This window comes from Trichechus manatus, unplaced genomic scaffold, assembly GCF_000243295.1.
Source record: "Trichechus manatus latirostris isolate Lorelei unplaced genomic scaffold, TriManLat1.0 scaffold00016, whole genome shotgun sequence".
NCBI classification, from domain to species: Eukaryota; Metazoa; Chordata; class Mammalia; order Sirenia; family Trichechidae; genus Trichechus; species Trichechus manatus.
This window is the reverse complement of record NW_004443952.1, coordinates 11,174,001-11,194,594: the sequence shown is the minus strand read 5'-3', so window position 1 is coordinate 11,194,594 and position 20,594 is coordinate 11,174,001. Positions and strand designations below refer to the sequence as shown.

The 20,594-nt window shown below is 42.7% G+C and overlaps 1 protein-coding gene across 2 annotated transcripts in view; it reads left to right on the top strand.

The window, feature by feature from the left end:
• Positions 1–6,704: 6,704 nt before the first annotated feature.
• LOC101346558 (A-kinase anchor protein 2) overlaps positions 6,705–20,594 on the top strand; it is a 34,351-nt gene continuing 20,461 nt past the window's right edge. The window contains exon 1 of one of the 2 annotated variants that reach the window (XM_023727405.1): positions 6,705–9,399. In XM_023727405.1, coding sequence (XP_023583173.1) covers positions 7,101–9,399 — 2,299 coding nt within the window. In that variant the 5' untranslated portion in view covers positions 6,705–7,100. The remainder of the gene's footprint in view (positions 9,400–20,594) is intronic. The other variant, XM_023727406.1, reaches the window with a different exon arrangement.

Sequence of the window (20,594 nt, the reverse complement as noted above, 5' to 3'; positions counted from 1 at the left end):
GCCTCCATGGCTCCCAAAAGTCTGGATTCTATGTTTGAAGTTGTTCTGCATTTGCCCCCTTTTGACTAGGATTCTTACATAGAATCTTTGGTGAAAGTGTTCAGTAATGGTAGTGATTAAAAGGTTCAGTAATGGTAGAGATTAAAATGTTCAGTAATGGTAACCAGGCACCATCCAATTCCTCTGGTCTCATGGCAAAGGAGGCAATTGTTCATGTAGGCAATTAGCCACACATTCTGTTTCCTCCCCCTATTCCTGACTCTTCTTCCTTTGTTGCTCCAGGCAAATAGAGACCAATTATTTGTACATTGGATGGCCTGCTTGCAAGCTTTTAAGACCTCAGGCACTATGCAATGAACTAAGAGGTTGAACAGAGTGCTGTTTGCTATCTTTATGTGAATTGGTCAGCTCTCCCTGTGAGCCACTTGCTGTAGGGTAGGGATGGCATTCGAGTTTTGTCACACTGCAGGTTCTCAAAACATGCTTATGGATCTAAGGGAATGTTGCAGGAAAGCATTTTGACCTCTTAGACATTTGCTCCTTTCCCACACTCCTCAGATTCCCTCTGTTTTGGGAGTGAGTCTCCTCTAGACTTCGATAGCTCTACTCCAGTTCCTCCGAGGCTGACGAGGTTCATCAGACTGATGCAGAATCCTGCAGGTGCATCATCCACCTGCCAGGGTGCACCCCCTCCTCACATCACCTTCATGATGGAGGCATCCTGACTCAGCCAGGAAACGTTAGAGCCCTGTGAGAACTGTTCTAGAGACAGCCACACACTGCCTGCCCCTGGAACCATCTTCGTCAAGATAATAGTTGTGCAAAATCTCAGCTTATAAAAGAGGGAGGGGGTCAGAAGGAAAAACAGAGATGCTCTCTGGTTTCACAGCTATGAGGAAGTTTTATAGCCATACCTCTGTTCCTAGGCCAATAGTGAGTTTGTATTTTTGGTGGAATTTAAAAATAACTGGATTAAAGGAGCAGGTCACCTATTACCTGGGGAAAAGAGTTTCTAATTTAAATATCATGGCTTTAGTAGGAAGTAACCTGAGTTATTCAGAGCATAGAAACTTGGTTGTGCAGCAGGCGCTTGATGTTTGAGTAATTTGGGTCACTCTGTGCATTTAGGCTAGGAGCCTGGGAGGTCACTGAACTGGTGGGTAACAGACACTGTCTCTAGTAGAGCCTGAGTAGGGTGGGGAAGAGGGGAAGCTGTTAACACAGCAGGCCTTTAAAGTGAGAAGAAGCTTCAGCTTTTCGCTTGTCCATGTAGTGAAGGACATCTTTCTCATGTCTGCCTGGGCCCAGCCCAACCTGCTAAGGAACATACTCCCCCTTCAAGCTCTATTTGTGATGTGCCAGCAGTACGCCCAGGGACTCTGGGCAGAAAGAGCATACCAGGACCTCAATGTTGTGTTTACTGCAAACTGAACAGGCTTCTAGTATATCACTTGTCATGTTGTCTTTATGGAGCCCTTGTGGCTCAGTGGTTAAGAGCTCGGCTGCTAAGCAGAAGGTTGGCAGTTCGAATCCACCAGATGCTCCTTGAAAACTCTATGGGGCAGTTCTACCATGTCCTATAGGGTCACTATGAGTCAGAATTGACTGGACTCGACCAAAATGATTTTTGTTTGTTTGTTTGATTGTCTTTGGAGGGGCAGGGGGTAGTTGCAGCCTCTTTCCCCAGTGTTTATTGCAATGACTAGGATATGGGGATCTTAATGTCTTGCCTCTGGGAAGTCATCAGAGGCAAGCCCAAAAGGTGAAAACCCCAGACCTTGCAGGAATTCAGCACCTCCGTTTCTAGCTGGAGGGCCTGACAGGTAGACAGCAAAAGGTAGAAAGCAGACACTATCTCCTGGGAGTCTGTGTGTCTCTGGTCGGGACTGAATGAAGACGGGAAAAAGGTCATCGACTTGTAAAGCCAAGTGTGTGTCTCATATCACCTGTAAGATTCAGATGAACAGACTCTCAACCAGAAAGCCAAGAAAGTGCTCTTTAAATCTATTCACTCTGCTTAATGTATTCCGTGTCATTTTGGAAGCCTGCTATCGTTGCGAATGCTTTTTGAGGCAGTGGGATAGAATTCAGAAGAACTGGCCTTCAAATCCTGACTGCCACTTAACTAGCAGGTTAATCTTGGGAAAAGTCCCTCAATTTCTCTAAACCTCTTATTCTAAAGCTTTAAAACCTGAGTAAATATACCTACTTGCCTTTTCCATTGTTACAGGCATGGAAACTCTACGGGGCAGTTCTACTCTGACCTATAGGGTCTCTATGAGTCAGAACTGACTCTATGGCACACAACAACATTCATGAAAGAGTGGGAGTATCTCTAATCCACAAATTTTGAACACTACCAATTTCACAATGAAAACGGATTTCTATTGGATTTTCATCCATTATGCTAATTAACAAGCCACTAATTCCACTAATGAAAGCCTATTTCTCAACTTTATTATGCCAATTAGCAAAACTTCTGGAATCAGTAGGAGTTGAAGAGAGCTAAAGCCACCCATGAAGCTGGAGTTTCTGATTAGATGCTGGTCCACCACTCCCGGAGTTTATATTCCCGATTAGGATGACTGTCTGCCCTGGAATGTAATTTAAACTAATTTCAGACACACACAGCTATATTATACTGTCTATACCCAAGGATTTTGAAGTACTGTAAATTGCAGACATCCGAACCAGCTGTTAGCTATTCTGGGAAGCTGGTAGGCGGGCAGTTGTTAACTCCCTGGGCCATACTGTGGAGTTCCACCTGCGGGTGGGTGAGGGTAATCAGAACATCTCCCATGGGCCCTTAGCACCCTAGTTTTCCTCTGACCTTTGAGAACCCAGACTGATGGTTTTTTCATATCTTCCTGATTTCTGCATTGGGGCATAGTTTATTTCAGAAAGAACTTTCCGGACAATTTAATGAATGCACTTTATCTGAATCTGGAATCAGGTTCACCTTGTTGGAAACATGGAGAAAATTCTGGCCTTTCTTATCTTCAAACTTGCATGTTCAAAGGGAGCAACAAGCATTTGTTGGTTTAAAACAAGATACCATTTAATGATAAAAAGCCCAGACTCCTGCCAAATCCGGACATGTGGGATTTCCACTTACCTGTTGTAGTTACTGGTGGCTTTGATCACATCAGGCCATCTTGCATTAAGGTAAATTCTTTCTACTGAGAGTAAAAAACCAAAAAACCCATTGCTGTCGAGTTGGTTCTGACTCATAGCAACCCTATAGGACAGAGTAGAGCTGCCCCATAGAGTTTCCAAGGTTGTAAATCTTTACAACAGACTGCCACATCTTTCTCCTACGGAGCGGCTGTTGGGTTCGAACTGCCAACCTCTTGGTTAGTAGTTGAGCACTTTAACCACTGTGCCACCAGGGCCTCTTCTACTGAGAGTAGACCTCAGGAATTTGTTCTTTTGTTATGATTGTTGCCTAACTACACAAACTCAGAGCCTCTGATGCATGATTGTGACTCAGTAATGCAGAGCTGTTTATGTCTTTAAGTACTTCTCTGATTAGAGTTTAGAGCTGCTGCTTGCCGCAGTAGATAGAGTTGGGTGTCAGGAAGAAGTTTCTGAAATTATAGAAAGTAAGCCCCATGTAACTAAGAGAAAGGAGAGTCTCTTTCCTGTTTACGCCCTCCAGTTTCTAGATACTTTTTTAATGCTGAAAGCATCTCAAATTACACTGAGACCCCACACTTTGACTTTTAACCAGTAATTAGCATTTTTAAGGTTTCAGTTTGATGGACACAACTCATGAGGCTTTCTATTATTTCTGACTCAAAGCTAAAGGCATTTTTTTTTTTGACATAATGCAAAAATGTACTGTCAAATGCTATTCTCAGATTTTTCAAGTATTGTATAGGAACAATTGTTTCTAGTTCAGGAAGTATGCCTCGGGAAGAGTTGACATAATTTTTGAGTTTAAAAAGAAAAAGCTGGCAGGACATCGGCTCTTCTGTCGTCAAATACTTGAACGCAAACATTCAGGAGAAGGGGACAATGCTGGTGGGAGGAGCAAAAAAGTGTTCCTGGGAAGACTGTGGAGTTAGGCCCTGTCCCTCCTATCTTTGTGTTTAGCAACAAGAGACAAATATAGGCAAGTTTCTCACTTCTCTTGACCCAGTCTAAGTAAATTCTAAAATAGACTTACAGCTTCCTAGAAAGTGTGGGAAATTCAATTTGTGTTAAGAAAAGAGTATATCTACTGTCTCCTGTAGCTTATTGTTGCTGCTAATTTCATTATGGCCCTGCAGAGTAAGCTTCCTGTGTGTTTAATGAATGAATGAATGAATAAATGAACCATGTAATTAATTATTTGCCTTTCAGCTTCCTTTAAGGTTACAGTGCCCTCATTCCTTTCTTGGCAACAACTTTTAAAGTCACTTATGGTTCAGCAGGGCAGTGATTTTTAACCATATTTCAGTCCCGGGGCCTCCTACGATTTCCAACTTTTTTTCCAAAAAGCCAAAAGGGGTTGAAGAAGAGCTCTGCAATCATGAAGAATATTAGCAGTAAATCATAGGCCAAATGAAACAGTGGGTGGGAGTGCCACGAGTCATCTGATTCTCACCCCTGCAGCACTGTATCTCTTTTAGTTGGTCTGTTTTTCCCAGTAATAACTTTCTATAGAGTTTGCTAATTTTTACCTAGATATACTTGAAATTAGGAGCTGTAGTGGCACAGTGGTTAAAGTGCTCGGTTACCAACCAAAAGGTCAGTGGTTTGAACTCACCAGCCACTCCTTGGGAGAAAGATGTGGCAGTATGCTTCTGTAAAGATTTCAGCCTTGGAAACCCTATAGGGCAGCTATACTCTGTTCTATAGAGCTGCTATGAGTCAGAATCGACTCGACGGCAATGGTGTTTATACTTGAAATTTAATGGCAGCCAATAAGTTTCAGATATTCGATTTTCCATAATTCTTAATAACATGAGTAGAAGTTACTGACAATTGCCTTACAAAAAAAAAAAGTTTAGTTAATGGTTTTTTAATGGAAATAAAAACTTCTTTGGTTGACTTGCCTCTTTAGTTCATTCTAGAATTAAAAGAACCATAAGTATGAAAATGTTCATGCACTGTGAAGAGTGTAATCAATGTCACTGAAAAACTTCCATAGAAATTGTTGAATAGGAGCCCAAACTGTTGTGTAAACCTTCACTGAAACACAATAAAATATTATTTAAGAAAAGGGAGAAACAGAACCATGAGTTAATGATGGTCAAAATAAAAATAAAGACATTAGTGACTATGAATATTGATGGTGTTAAGTGTCAGACCTCAGCAAAGACCAGACCTAAATCGGAAGATCATCAGAGACCAGGTGTTGACAAAGAAAAGAAATGAATATATTACATATATATTATAATCATTATTGTTGCCTGTTACTAGAAATGGAGCCCTGGTGGCGCAGTGGTTAAGAGCTTGGCTGCTAACCAAAAGGTCAGCAGTTCGAATCCACCAGACCCTTCTTGGAAACCCTATGGGGCAGTTCTGTTCTGTCCTATAGGGTTGCTATGAGTCGGAATCGACTTGACGGCAACGAGTTGTTTGTTTTGTTACTAGAAAAGGAAGATCTATTATTTGATGGATTTAAGTCTGAAGGGGAATGTGGAAAACAGAGTGAGGAAACCCATAGGGGTCTTTCAGTTCATGGATAACCAAGTGAGAATTTTCAACATTCTGACAGCCATGCAGAGCATCTAGAATGAAACCCCATGTTTTTCAAGATCTCGTATAAACAAATCCATAATTTTCCACTTTCCTTAGAAGGATTTTGAAATTAATCCCCTGAGAATCATCCTAAGGTGGTGTTTTAATATTATGTTCTAAGCCTTCAAAATTGTTTAAAACTTAAATGAATAAAAATTATGTCACAGTCCATCCAAGTTTGCGCTGTACTATGTCAATACCGGGTGCACCATAGACGAGACAGGGAAACCAAGCTGACCAAGGTGTTAGTGAATTCCTTGAGGGGAATTCACAATTTGGTGCTGTAATTATCTGAGACAAACCAGAGTGCTTTAGTATGGGGGGAACGAAACCAACTATATCTATATATATATCATTCTAGAATTTTAAATTAATCTCACTAGTGCCAAATAACCAAATTGCATACGCTAGATAACTGATGGGGGGGGGGATGGTGCATTTATAAAATGGTGACCATAAAGAAGATAGTTTTCTTGTTTAACCAGAAATTGGAGCTATCACATATAAAGCATTTTAGAAACTGGTGGGGAGGTGCTGCTGACCACTAGCTTTTCAAAGCAACCCTCACTTCTTAACTAAGGAGTATTGTTTTGATGCAGTCCCAGAGAACAGAACTGTGCAGTCAGTGGCTTTGGTTGTGGTGTTTATAATGCACATGGTCAATTACAGTCATGTCTGTGGGGCTGTGTAGCCTTAAAGGGGCCACTGAAGGGATCTACTGTTTCCAGTATTTTGTTGTGGGAAGATTTTCCAAAAAAGTTTCTTGTCTTCAGAATTGTTGCCTTAAATCTGGCAGAGAATCATATGATTTCAAGAAGATTTGTTAATGCAAAAAGCCTTTTTTTCTCACAGTTGGAGGCACGTAAATAGACCTATTACATAGCCTGCAGTAGTTTGCTATGAAATATTATCATAGACTCCGGTACAATAGCTATATCATCTATTTCTTCTTTAAAAAATATTTGAGCATTATCTTCAGATGATTTAAGTCCTAATTTACTTTTAAATTTTAATGAGACTAGCATTTATGGAAAGTTCTGTAGATACTCAGTAAACAAAATAGAATCCGAAAAATCTAGAGGGTTAGGTACAGTAACCACAACAAAAGAAATGTTTAAGGGATTATTAGAAGGGAAATCTCTATTTAAAAGAACTTGTTGCTGTTAATTTTCCTTCCAGTTAGTTACGAGTTAATTTCTGAGTATTTACCTCCATAAAAGATATGGTGTCTAACCCTGGCTTTTGATTCCTCTTTGTTCCAGAAGTCTCCTCAGCTTTCTGAGGATGATACCCAACTAAAAAACGAGAGAGACAACTGTTGTGCCAACCTCCGGGAGCGTGCTACCAGCTCTCCTTCTCCAGATCCTCAAAAAATGGAAATTGAGGTCTCAGTTGCAGAATGTAAAAGTGTTCCCGGAATCACCTCGACCCCACATTCCATGGACCACCCCTCCCCTTTCTATTCACCCCCTCACAATGGTCTCCTCACTGATCATGAATCCCTGGATAACGATGTGGCCAGAGAGATCCAATATCTAGACGAGGTGCTGGAGGCCAACTGCTGCGATTCTGCTGTGGATGGAACATACAACGGAACATCCTCCCCGGAGCCTGGCGCAGACATCCTGGTGGACAGCCTAAGCCCACCTGCCCACACAGCCATCCAACCAGAACCCACTGAGAGAGCAGCTGGCAGGCAGGCACCTCCTCACATTGAGCTCAGTAAAAGCAACTCCTACACCATGGCAGAGGGCGAAAGAGCAAATGGCCACCCTCCTGACCAGCTCCGAGATACCCTGGGAGACAGCCTGCAGGCACCTGTGAGCCCCAGCTCCTCCACCAGCTCCCGGTGTTCTTCCCGAGATGGGGAGTTCACGCTCACCACACTGAAGAAGGAGGCCAAGTTTGAGCTGCGGGCCTTCCAAGAAGACAAGAAGCCCTCCAAGCTCTTTGAGGATGACGAGAGTGAGAAAGAGCAATACTGTGTCAGGAAAGTGAGGCCTTCAGAAGAGATGCTGGAGTTGGAAAAGGAAAGGAGGGAACTAATCCGGAGCCAGGCTGTGAAAAAGAATCCTGGCATTGCAGCCAAATGGTGGAATCCCCCCCAGGAAAAAACCATTGAGGAGCAGCTGGATGAGGAGCACCTGGAGTCGCACAAAAGATACAAGGAGCGCAAGGAGAAAAGAGCGCAGCAGGAACAGTTGCTGCAGCAGCAGCAGATGCAACAGCAGCAGCAGCCCCCACCGCAGCTCTGCACGGCGCCTGCTGCCTCGCGTGAACATTCAAGCATGACTGAAAATGCAAAGGAGGACATCGTCACAGAGCAGATAGATTTCTCTGCTGCTCGTAAACAGTTTCAGCTGATGGAGAATTCCAGGCAAACAGTGGCCAAAGGCCAGAGTACACCCAGGCTGTTCTCCATTAAGCCCTTCTACAGGCCTCTGGGATCAATCAGCTCGGACAAACCAGTGACCATCTCGAGACCGGCCTCTGTCGGGGCACCTCCAGAAGACAGTGCTGCATCGACGACCAAGGGGCAGAAAGTCGCCTGTGCCCTCGATAGCCAGTCCGTGGGAGGAGGCCAAGGTGGTGCAGCTCCTCAGGGAAAGGAAGGGCCCTACAGTGAGCCCTCTAAACGTGGGCCCTTATCTAAACTGTGGGCAGAGGACAGAGAGTTTACAAGTGTTCGGGCAGTCCTTACTGTGGTCAAGGATGATGACCATGGGATTTTGGATCAGTTCTCAAAATCAGTCAATGTCTCTTTGACCCCAGAGGAGCTTGACTCTGGTTTGGATGAATTGTCAGTGAGGTCCCAGGATACCACCGTCCTGGAGACTCTGTCCAATGATTTCAGCATGGACAATATCAGTGACAGTGGGGCCTCCAACGAGACAACCAGTGCTCTCCAGGAAAATTCACTGGCTGATTTTTCTCTGCCCCAGACTCCACAAACTGACAACCTCTCAGAGGGCCGGGGAGAAGGTGTCTCCAAGTCATTTAGTGACCATGGTTTCTATTCCCCTTCTTCCACACTGGGAGACTCTCCGTCAGTCGATGACCCCTTGGAATATCAGGCTGGTCTCCTGGTGCAGAACGCCATTCAACAAGCCATCGCCGAGCAAGTGGATAAAGCTGTGTCTAAAACCAGCCAGGATGGAGCAGAACAGCAGAGACCTGAAGTCACTCTAGAGGAAGCTGAAACTGGGCCGTCCAACTCAGAGAAGCCTCAGAGTATGTTTGAGCCACCTCAGGTGTCTTCTCCTGTTCAAGAGAAAAGAGATGTCTTACCAAAGATTCTGCCTGCTGAAGACAGAGCGCTCAGGGAAAGGGGGCCCTCCCAGCCACTGCCTGCTGTGCAGCCCAGTGGCCCAGTAAACATGGAGGAGACCAGGCCTGAAGGGGGCTACTTTAGCAAATATTCAGAGGCAGCTGAGCTGAGAAGCACAGCCTCCCTTCTGGCCACTCAAGAATCAGATGTGATGGTTGGACCCTTCAAGCTGAGGTCAAGGAAACAGCGGACTTTGTCCATGATCGAAGAAGAGATCCGAGCAGCCCAGGAAAGGGAAGAGGAGCTGAAGAGGCAGAGACAAGTCTTGCAGATCACGCAGAGCCCCAGGGCAAAGAACGCTCCATCCCTGCCCTCCAGAACAACGTGCTACAGAACTGCTCCAGGTAAGTCAAGTGTCTCCTGTCAGACAGATGCTGTGGAAATCATGGTGTTTGCCACTTCCCAGAGGATAAAAGAGTTCCTTTCTTGTGGTGGTGCTTTGGCTTTTGTTCATTACAGAGAATCGTCTTTTATTTGAAGGGGTGCTCTTTTGGCTGAGGGAGGGGTTGTATGTGGCACAGTACCAGTCAGGGTGAGCAGATGTGCGGTCTAGGTTCCAGTCAGTCACCTTGACCCTCAGTATCTATAGTTAAATTAAACCTATCTGATTTTTGGAATGTGCCCTACTAACCGCTTTAAATGCTGGGTCCCTTCTCAGCGATGACAATTATGACTCAGTGTTGCAGATTGATCCATAGAAGATATTTTTGTCCATTTTATGTTTGATTATGTTTGCCTTCTTTTAAGTCCCCACTAAGTGATTCTTTGGAATCTGTGGTGATTCATCCAATCTTATCATATGACCATATAAGAAAAGGGAGGTCTTTAATCCTTGCGTATTGCCTGCTAGGTCCCTTTCTTGAATACTTTGTATAGATAGTTGTGTTACTTATAGTGATAATTATTGTTGCTGCCATTATGGACAACAGTGTGGCTGGTGGAGTTTTTATTTCCCATCTGGAGATGATGGCAATCACGGATCCACACATCATACCACAGAGAAGGGCTGCTCAAAATGTGGTCCAAGCCAGTCCATGAACTGTTTTTTACTGGTCAGTGCTGAGATAAGCATACCAACTCCCTTCTCACTACACTTAGGGCTCCAACACTGGACACCAGGTTATCCCCCATTCATCCCCCATGATGCCTTTCTCACCCTGCTCTGGCTCCAGCACACCACTCTTGGCCATTGTGGCTTCTTCCACTCCCAGTGCAGACTCTCATCTTGCTCAGCTCTACCTAATGGCTTTTGGACTAAATTATTCAGGAAGGAAAGAGAAGGGAAGAGGAAGAGCACAGGGGCTTTCTTGGTAAGGTTTTTTATTCTTGCAGGCCACAAGGCAATGGCCAGCTGAGTATTTAAGACAAAGAAAACTTTCAAGGGAGGGTTTTTGCCGATACGTAACAGTGACTGGTTGGCTTTCTCCAAAGACCCTTAGTTGTCCAGTTCACGGTAAGTTCTTTGTTGTGAGCTGGTCTGGCACAGAGGTGCCAGTGGGGCATTGTGCAGGTATCCTCAGAAATTTGTACCACGTCATTTCAGCCCAATCCGGGGAGTCTATTTCACAAGTAGTTGACCGTAAAGGACCTGCATAAGAGCCTGCAGTCCCACTGATGGAGGAAAGTTATACAGGCATTTCAGCTTCTTCTGCTCACATGTATGGCAGATATCCATGGCTCTCCTATTCCTACCAGTTACAGCCAGTTCCACCAACCTGCCTTCCCTTTGCATTATTTCATTATAGAACCTTCCCTCAAGTACATATGCTCAGTGGGGTATTTTCTGTTTTATCTACTCCATGTCTTTGTTGAGCCCCTTACCATATTGTCTGCCTACTTTACTTCTACTGTATGAACAGTTGTCTAGTCTAAAGATACTTATACATTTTCCCCTGGTCCTGTGACCAGTGATAGATAGATAGAGAGGTTGTTCGGTTGCCTGTCAGGCTTCCTGCCAAGCTTGAGGTTGCCTTAGAACAAATCAAAGTCCTAATGTTTCCCACCAGCATCCCAGCTTCCTGAGCACTTCCTTCTACACTAATTGCCACTTTTGTCCCCCATATTCCATCCCCACACGATTAGTTTCTGCCCCTTTAGTAAGATGGTAGTTCATCCGTGCAAGTCTGCACACTATTCTGTCCTGGTTGTCACATTGTGTACAGTAATGATAATGACATGTACATTCCTTCACGTTTAACTCTAGAACATTTAAAATATGTGGCAGGGCTTCCCAGAATTACAGCATGAATTGAAAAAAACTGAATGCAAAACACAATATTTTGTCTATCCATGCCTGGAAACGTTTGGAATGTTGCTTGGCCAGCCAGCCTCCAAGTGTGTGATCAAAGAGGAGACTGACATATTACTCCGAGCAGCCAAACTGGACGATTCATGGCCAGGGTCAGAGATGCTGGCTCCAACTTTGATTTTGTGAGTGGAAATGTTGCTAAGTCCCTACTGCACTATGCTACCTCTCATGCCAGAAGTGATGAATCAGCTGGTTGACTGTGCGGCTTAGATGGATGATTGATAGTGGATTATGACAGTTTATAATTTTTAACTTCTAGTAGTAGTCATGATGGCAATATGCTGGAATACCAAAACCTTATGGCAAATAAAATCCTCTGAGAGCTAAGATGTGATAATGAAGAAGGAAAGTACTAATTCCTCCCATTGAGAAGTTATCTAGACATAAACCCATTTCCCAGATGTTAAAATATTTGTTTCTACTTTTAGTTTCTTTGCCATTAAAAAAGATGATGAGAGGGATTCTATCTTGAAAAGGATATAGTCATTTTAAAGACCAATTATCAGGAAATTTTATCTTGTTGGTTCTTATTTAATTTTTAAAGGAAGGAGATTCATTTAAATAATTAATAATACTCTATGTCAGGGTTTATGTGCCATTTGTTCATGCAGAGGTGAACAAAGCAGACACAGTCCCTGCCCTCAGAGAACTTACAGTTCAGTAAGAGAAACTACAGCAAACAAGTGTGGCAACTCCATGACAGAAAAGCAAGGAGACCTGTAGGGTTATATAACAAGGAAAACCTCCTCATTTGCATGATAAGGAGGGTCTTTCTTTCTTGGGAAACAACAGTATAAACTGAAAACTGAAGGAAGAGTGGGAATTGGGCTTAAGGGAGTGGGGGAAGTGGGTGATTGCTCCAGTCGGAAGTAACCTACCTGGACCCCGATGCCATTGAGCAGATTCTGACTCACAGCGACCCTATAGGACAGGGTAGAACTGCCCCATAGAGTTTCTGAAGAGCACCTGGTAGATTCAAACTGCTGACCTTTTGGTTAGCAGCTGTAGCACTTAACAACTATGCCACCAGGATTTCCAGAAGTAACCTATGGAATCCCAAAAGGAAGACAGAACTTGGCACAATGGAGGCATTTGAATAAGGTCAAACCAAACACATTGCCATTGAGTTGATTCTGACTCATATAGCGACCCTATAGGACAGAGTAGAACTGCCGCATAGGGTTTCCAAGGAGCGACTGGTGGATTTGAATTGCCGACCTTTTGGTTAGTAGCCATAGCTCTTAACCACTGTGCCACCAGGGCTCCTAAATAAGGCCAGTGTGGGTTAAAGGAAGAGATTTAAAAAAGAAAGGTTGGAGCTAGACAAAGAAGAGCTACATAAATCATGCTAAGAGTTTTAGAATTTAGACCTTATCCTGGGGTCAGTGGGAAGCCAGTGAGGGTTTTCGAAGGGAAAATTACCTCCATAGATCTCCAAGCTGTCCTGCCCTCATCTGTGAGTTGGATGAAGACTCATCTATGAGTCTTCCTGCTTTAATGAGTCCATTCCACAGGTATGTATCATGCTCTTCCAGTGTACAAGCACTTCGGAAGGCAAGCCACCATCTTGAGGAACATCCTGTGTGTTATGCAAGAGGCCATACTCCCAAGCGTACACACATGTATACCTTCTGCTGATAGTGCTTAGAAGTAGAAAATAAAGGAACCATGTCGGCGGGTGCACAAGCCTGATTTGAAAGGGTAACCCATATGCTGCTATAAAATGCCTCTGAGGAGAAAGAGTATCTTGGGGGAGAGCCCAAACATTTTATTGAAGTTAATAATTTAAGACCTTTTCAAATGTCTTTTCATACCAGGAGTGTCAACAGACAGTTGTCACTTTAGTGCCTATGTCTATTATTAATAGTTATCCTGGTTTTACTTCCAAGTTCAAGGCATGCTAGAGAAAGCCAGTTAGCTAGGTGATAATTAGTTTAGCCCTTTGTTATTTTGAAATAGTTTCAGATTTCATACTAGATGTTGAATTGATCTTTCGAGTTAGATAATTGGCCCATTGGGATGGTACCTTAGAGAGAAGGTGTAGATATAGAATTAGAATCCTATAACTTGTAGAGTCTGTTGATGTTTTATAATATGTGGAAACGTGATAGTTCCCACATCTTATAAAAATAAAATTGACAGGGAGTTTCAACATCTGTTATCAGCTTGGATCAAGGTTCTACATGAGGTAATCATTATAGTATTATAAACATTGTTTACTGGGCCTTTCTTTCCCCCTGCCTACATGATCTTCAAACATCTCAAAGAAAAATCCTAGACAAAAATATTTGTGTCAGCACAGTATTCATGAAGCAGGGCTGAGTGGGTGAGGCTTTAATACCCTCATTGAGAGACCCTGATTGCTCCACAGTAGAAGCCCCTGTGTTGGGAACTGGTGGAAGTTTCCATCCCAGGCCAGGACAGATAGAGCTCTTGTTTAGGAGTGTACAGTGCCTCCCTTTCCTACAAGGCAGGCACTGACTGTGCAGCTTATAAGGGGTCCAGCCATCTTTGAGAAGGTAGCCAAAGCTTAATGTGGAGCAGCCTACAGATGGTTATTGTTCACTACCATATTTCCTGAACATTCTCTGGTGGCACAGTCTATTTATGGAATCTACGATTTACCCCAAGGCCTTACTGTGTACGATACCAGTTATTTCACACACATTTTCTCATTTCATCCTCCCAACAGCCCTCTAAGATACAATATGAATTATCCTAACCCTTGAGGATTCAGAGTTTTTCTGGTTTAAAAAAAGTGCATATACTATGATTTAACACACCCAGTGGGGTCTGGGGGAGCATCTTGTAATCAAACAAATAAAATTTTTATTATAAGACTTAGAGTTAGTTCCATTAATAAAGGCTCAGAAGAGCCTTATGTCAGTTCAGGCCAAGTTTTGCTGCAAAATAAGTTACGGAAAAAACTTGGTTTTCAGGGCATTTTTGGATTTTAGAATTATGCATAAGGGGTTGTGGACTTGTAGTATTATCCCTCTTTCAAAGAACTCAATACAAGGGCCCAGAGAGGTGAAGTAACTTGCCTGAGGTCACTGAGCTAGGAAGTGGCAGAGCCAGGTTTCAAACCCAGGCTCATTTGACCTCAAAATCCATATTCTTTTCACTGTCCTCTCCTGCCCCCTCTGCTGAAGCTGATCCCTTGCCCTTGAGGTCTGTGAGGTGGTAGTAATAGCCTCCCTCTCTAACCTACAGTGATAGAGCTGATTCTTCTCACCACTCTCCCAGGCTTGGGCCTGGCCCCTGCATTCTCTTGAGTTCTTCCTGCCCTTCCTTTCTGGAGCCACTGTAGCTCTGGAATCCTCTGCTAGCATTGACCTGGGTGGATGAGTTTGACTCTCAGAGGCCATGAAATGGTGCTACCCTAGTGATCTGGGATGATTCCTTTGTGCTTTTGGAACTTAATTCCAAGTTACAATAGGCAAAATTTGTGGCTCGGTATGTGACACTGAAGTCCAAAGAGCTGAGCAGATGGGAGAGGTGGTAACATAGTCTGTGTCAGCCATCCAGCCTTGCTACTCTTGTGGGTTCTTTCTGAAGTTTATTTTCCAGGGAGAAGCTTAGATGTACCCTCCAGAAATAAGCTCATTTCCCTGAAATCTTTGAAAGAACTGGGGTACTCACGTAAGAAATCAATTTCTTATTTGAGGACAGGCAGGGATAATTGTCCGCTCCATTAACTGAGCATGTTTGATGTAGTGGGGTCAAAGTTGATTAAATTAGTTGCCCAGTGGTCACTGAGCACCAGGACTGCTCTCTTTGGCTTTTTAAGACCAGTCTTTCTGCTGTGCACCAGAACTTCCTGTATTTTATTTATCCAAACCCAGCAAATATGTTCATTTTTAAAATGCATTCCATTTTAGTGGGCAGTGGCAATTCAGTGGTAGAATTCTTGCCTTCCACGTAGGAGTCCTGGGTTTGATTGCTGGCCAATGTACCTCACGTGCAGCCACCACCTGTCTATCAGTAGAGGCTTGCATGTTGCTGTGCTGCTGAACAGGTTTCAGTGTAGCTTCCAGACTAAGACAGACTAGGAAGAAAGGCCTGATGATCTAATTCTGAAAATCAGCCAGTGAAAACCCTATAGATCACAACAGTCTAATCTACAACCAATCATAGGGGTGGCGCAGGACCCGGTAGTATTTCGTGCCATTGTGCATGGGATCATCATGAGTTGGAGGCCCACTTTATGGCAGCTAACAAAAAATGCATGCCATTTGGAAAGGAATTGGTAAGAAAAGGCCAGATTGCAGTCAAACAGTGTTTAGCAAGGAGTGAAAGCATTCAATGAAATCAGGACTCCCAAAATTAAAGAATTCAAAATTCTGTTTGGACATGAGGGTGAACTGTAGTGGTTGAACCTATCAGCCTCACTCTTAAGAAGATATAGATGTCAGTCTTTCATCAATGACAAGCTTATGGTCATGGCTTTTGGGCAGTAGGACTTTGGAAAAAATAGATCATCTCCCACCAGTTTAACTCCCCTCTGTAACCAGGTTTTGCTCTCATTGTTTATTATGCTGGGTCTTCTGATATGTCCAGGGTGAATTGGAATTTGCTCCCAGGGGTGCTCGTTCCTTCCTGGGAGCACCATGTAGTATCGTCACTGGCTCTGGCACCCCTTTTACTCCTACACGACTCCACCACCCTCTAAGTTAGAGGAGGGGCTCCAGAGGAATTAGGCTCAACCACATGCAATGAAAGATGCATAATCTTGGGCTAACAAAGAGCACATGAATCAAAGGGCCTAATTCTTGCCAGGATCCCTGCTCTAGACTTTGTGAAAAATGTGATATAATCAAAACCAGGCCTAGGAGCAGGATGTCCCTGTGACTGCTGGAGTTTAGGGCAGGATATGACTGTGTCTCTTACTAGCCATGGTTTCTTGTTCCCTAAGGAGACTGGCATTTCAGATCCATTTGATCTTTGTGAATAAGCTGCTACTTACGGGTGAAGAAAGGAGGGCGGAGGTGGGACAGGCTATCAGAGCACCAAAGAATACATTTGTATTTCATATAATGATATTTTATTTTTCATGACCTTAAAGGTAAAATTCAAAGGTTTCCCAATACTGTCTGCATCTGACAAATCACAGGTATTCCCAGTCTCTCTTTGTTTTATTCCCCATTTCCCAAATACAAATACATATCTTAATGTAAAAGCATTGGTCAAGGAAAATTATGTTTCTAAACATGGCAGTCACTTCTCTGGATTCATATCTAAAGTTCAAATCCTGACTCCACTGCTTATCAGCTGTGTTACCAAAGTTACCTCACTTCTATAAACCTCAGTTTCCTCGCCCTTAAAATGGGAATAAAATAGTACCAACCTCTGCCTGGCTACCATTACTGAATATTTTGATCAAAGAGTCTATAGAAGAATCCTGCTCAAAAGGAGGAAAATACAGAACAGAATTATGAATTTTCATGGAATCCAGACTTTCTGGAGCCACGGAGCCTGGATGAACCCCCGAAACTATTGCCTTGAGATAATTTTGAAACCTTAAACCAAAAATATCCCCTAAAGACTTCTGAAAACTAAACAATAGTTTAGCTTAACTAGTAAAGAAAGTCTACTTGGAGCGTTGTACTCTTTTAAAATCTATCCATATGAGATCAAATTGATAACATCAACTTGAAGGATTAGATAGGAAACTTAGGGGGCAGTGGGTTTATGTTGTGGGGGGAACAGCTCAGAAAAGCAGAGAGAATGGTTGCACAACTTGAAGAATACAAACAGTGTCACTGAATTATACATGTAGAAGCTGTTGGATTGGTGTACTCAACAACAAAAAATAAAATATAAAAAAAATAGTACCAACCTCATAAATAAGTTAGGACAGTGCCTGGAACATAAAATTCTCCCAATAAGAGTTATTGCTATTACTACTGATGTTGTTATTACAGTTACTGTTATGTTTTTAGAAAAGGTCTAGAAAATCTTACCAGAATTACTTACGAGTTGCTCTATTGTAGCTGGAGCCCTGGTGGCGCAGTGGTTAAGAGCTATGGCTGCTAACTAAATGGTCAGTAGTTCGAATCCACCAGCCACTCCTTGGAAACCCTATGAGGCAGTTCTACTCTGTCCTATAGGATCACTATCAGTCTGAACAGACTTGACGGCACCTAACAACAACAACAATTGTAGCTGCTGTAACCCTGAAGTAAATGACAGAACATGCATTATAAATTGTTTCCTATTTTTTCATAGTCCCTTCTTTAGAATTAAAGTTTATTTTACAAATCCTGCATTCAGGAATGAGTTATCAGTCCTTAGCTGTGATTTCAAAAACCACAGGGTGACAAAGTCCATCAGTAAATTTCTTGGATGATAATAAAATTTTAAATATGAGCATAAAAATGTTTTCTTTGGGGGTATAATCTTCAGACTAAACCTACCATGCTTGGTAGAAATGTGTTTAACGAAAAGATCTTGGTGGAGGAATTGTTATTCACCATGACTTTCATTCTTGCTGTTTTGGTTGCCTTTTTTTCTTTTTTTTGGCCTTAAAATGTGCTCCCTCTGGAGAGGCAAAGCTCTTTCCTGCTAGAGTTTTCATCATCTTCCACTTGCAGCCATAGGAGTAGACCCAATATCAGCAACTCATCCAACACCCTGGGCTTACCTTTAAGCATTAATATTTGAAAGTTTGTCAGACTCATTTCAACAGGCAGGGGTATTTCTCATTTCTGAGCTAGGTTTATAATCTGAGATTTATATCATTGCATTCTCCCACCCCTGGGGCCTTCAAAGGAGGAGATGAAAGAAGAAGGGACCAGCTCTTGGTGTGTGGATCACAGCTGGAACCATACAGGCTCATGCCCTCTGCTTCTGACGAGCAGGATGTTCTGTTTTACTGAGAGGAAATGAAATTGAAAATGGAAGTCTGAGCTCATTTCTTTCTGGTGGTTTGTGAGTCGCTTTAGATGTTTGCAGCCTCACCCCAATGCTATGTGAAGAAAGGAGGTCATTGAAGAAGGCCTGGGCCAAGGCATGTAATCTGGTGGGTGTTTTTGTTCAGTTTGGTTTGGTTTTTAAATAAGAGTGGGTGATGGCTTTTTCTTTGAGAGATGTGAAAACAAAGAATCTTTGATTTCAGATCTCAGACTCCATTTATATGGAGTATAATGATCACCAAAATCATAATGTTTGACCAAAGTAATTTTCTAAACTTTTGGGATTGGCATTCTTGGCTTGTTAGAAGCCAGGCCTGTTTCTACGGAAGGAAGCTTTGGGCGCTCGGGGAGAGCAACAGCTGTGTTCTGAGTACGTGCAGCCCTTGCTCGCGTGCCCTTTGGTGGGAGGAACTGCGGATTCTTCTGTGTGCCCTCTGTCAGCACAGCCTGTCACAGATACCCAAGGGAAATCGTCTTGCTTGGAAATTCTGAAAACGCAGCCAAGGGATGACTTTCTGTCTCTGGAGGAGAAAGTGGTATAATTATTTATAATAAAGTAGAAACACAAACTCATGTTTCCTAGTTTTCTTTTCCATTCATGATGGGAGAGCATTTACTAATTTGAAGAGATATTCTGCTGCCCTCTCTGCTCCTCAGTCTACTCCACAATGCTACCCCCTTCCACTCCTGAGCACCAATGTTGCAGAGATGAACAGTGATTTTCTGAGACCCTGGAGCTGTTTCAGCTGTCAGCCCCCCTGGGGGTGTGCTGCCTGGTAAAATGGAATGGATTGTGGATCTGCTTAGTCCATGAATGTTAAAGTAATTAGGTTTATCTACTTTTCTCAGCATGGGCTAATAGTATATAAAACAAAACTTTTTTTTTTTTTTGGTTTGTTTTGTATTTTGAAATTAATTCGTGCTTATCATAGAAAAAAATGGAAAATAAGGAATAAAGATATAAATAAAACCTACCCATAATCCCATTCCCCAAGTATAACTACTACCTTTCTAGTTTGTGCATGGAAGATCATATTGGGTTTAAACTTGGTATTAGTTTCCATCACTGCTGTAACAAATTATCACAAACTTAGTGGCTTAAAACAACACAAATTGATTATCCTACAGTTCTGGAGATTAGAAGTCCAAAATCTGTCTTACTGGGCTAAAAATCAAGGTATCAGCACAGTTGAGCTTCTTCTGGAGGCTCTAGGGGAGAGTCCATTTCTTTCCCTTTTCCAGGTTCTAGAGACCACCCACACTCCTTGGTTCATGATCCCTTCTTCCATCTTCAAAGCTAGCAGTGAGGCATCTTCCAGTCTCTCTGACACATCTGCCTCCCTCTTATAAGGACCCATGTAATTATATTGGGCCCATCGAGGGCTCAATATCCAGATAATCCAGAATAATCTCCCCATTTTAATTATATCTGTAAGTCCCTTTTGACATGTGAGGTAACCTTCACAAGTTTCAGAGGTTAGACTTGGACATTTCAGTGGGACCATTATTCTGCCTACCACAATACTGTTCATTTTATACTGATTTTTACCATGTGCCGTACACTTTGCTGTCCCTCACACAGCTAACAAGTGGTGGATTGGGATTTGACCCCAGACAGTCTGACTGTAGAGCCTACCTGCTTTTGTAACCTGTTTTTTCTCAATATATTTTGATATTCACTCATAACATTTACTATTCCTTTAAATTTTAGAGTGTAAAACATGATTAGTAATAGCTAAATAAAATTCCATCATCCGAATGAGCCATAACTAATGTAACCATTCTCCTGCAGTCAGACATGTCAGTTGTTTCCCCATGTATAATTATAAAAAGAATACAACGGTCAAAGTTCTCATATATAAGCTTTGACCATACCTGACTATGAGCTGAACTTGTACCAAAAAGTTATTTGGGGGCTGATTACCCAGTCTACACTAGAGAATGTTTCCCATACTGTATTCCTCAAGATATTCATAGGAAATAGGTAGATAGGTTTGCCGTGTAGGTATGGAAGGGCATATGGGAGTACATGTGTGTGCATACAAAGGTATAGTTGTGGGCATTTGTATATACATATTTGTATGTGCTACATATATATTCGTATATATAATAGAGCACATAGGGAACACAGTTACAAAACTTCTTAGACATATCCACACACCTCGTGGGACTGAGTTACTGGGCTTGAAGGCTAAGGACCATAGTCTCGGGGGACATCCGGTCAATTGGCATAACATAGTTCACAAAGATAATGTTCTACATCCTAATTTGGTGAGTAGCACTTGAGGTCTTAAAAGCTTGCAAGCAACCATCTAAG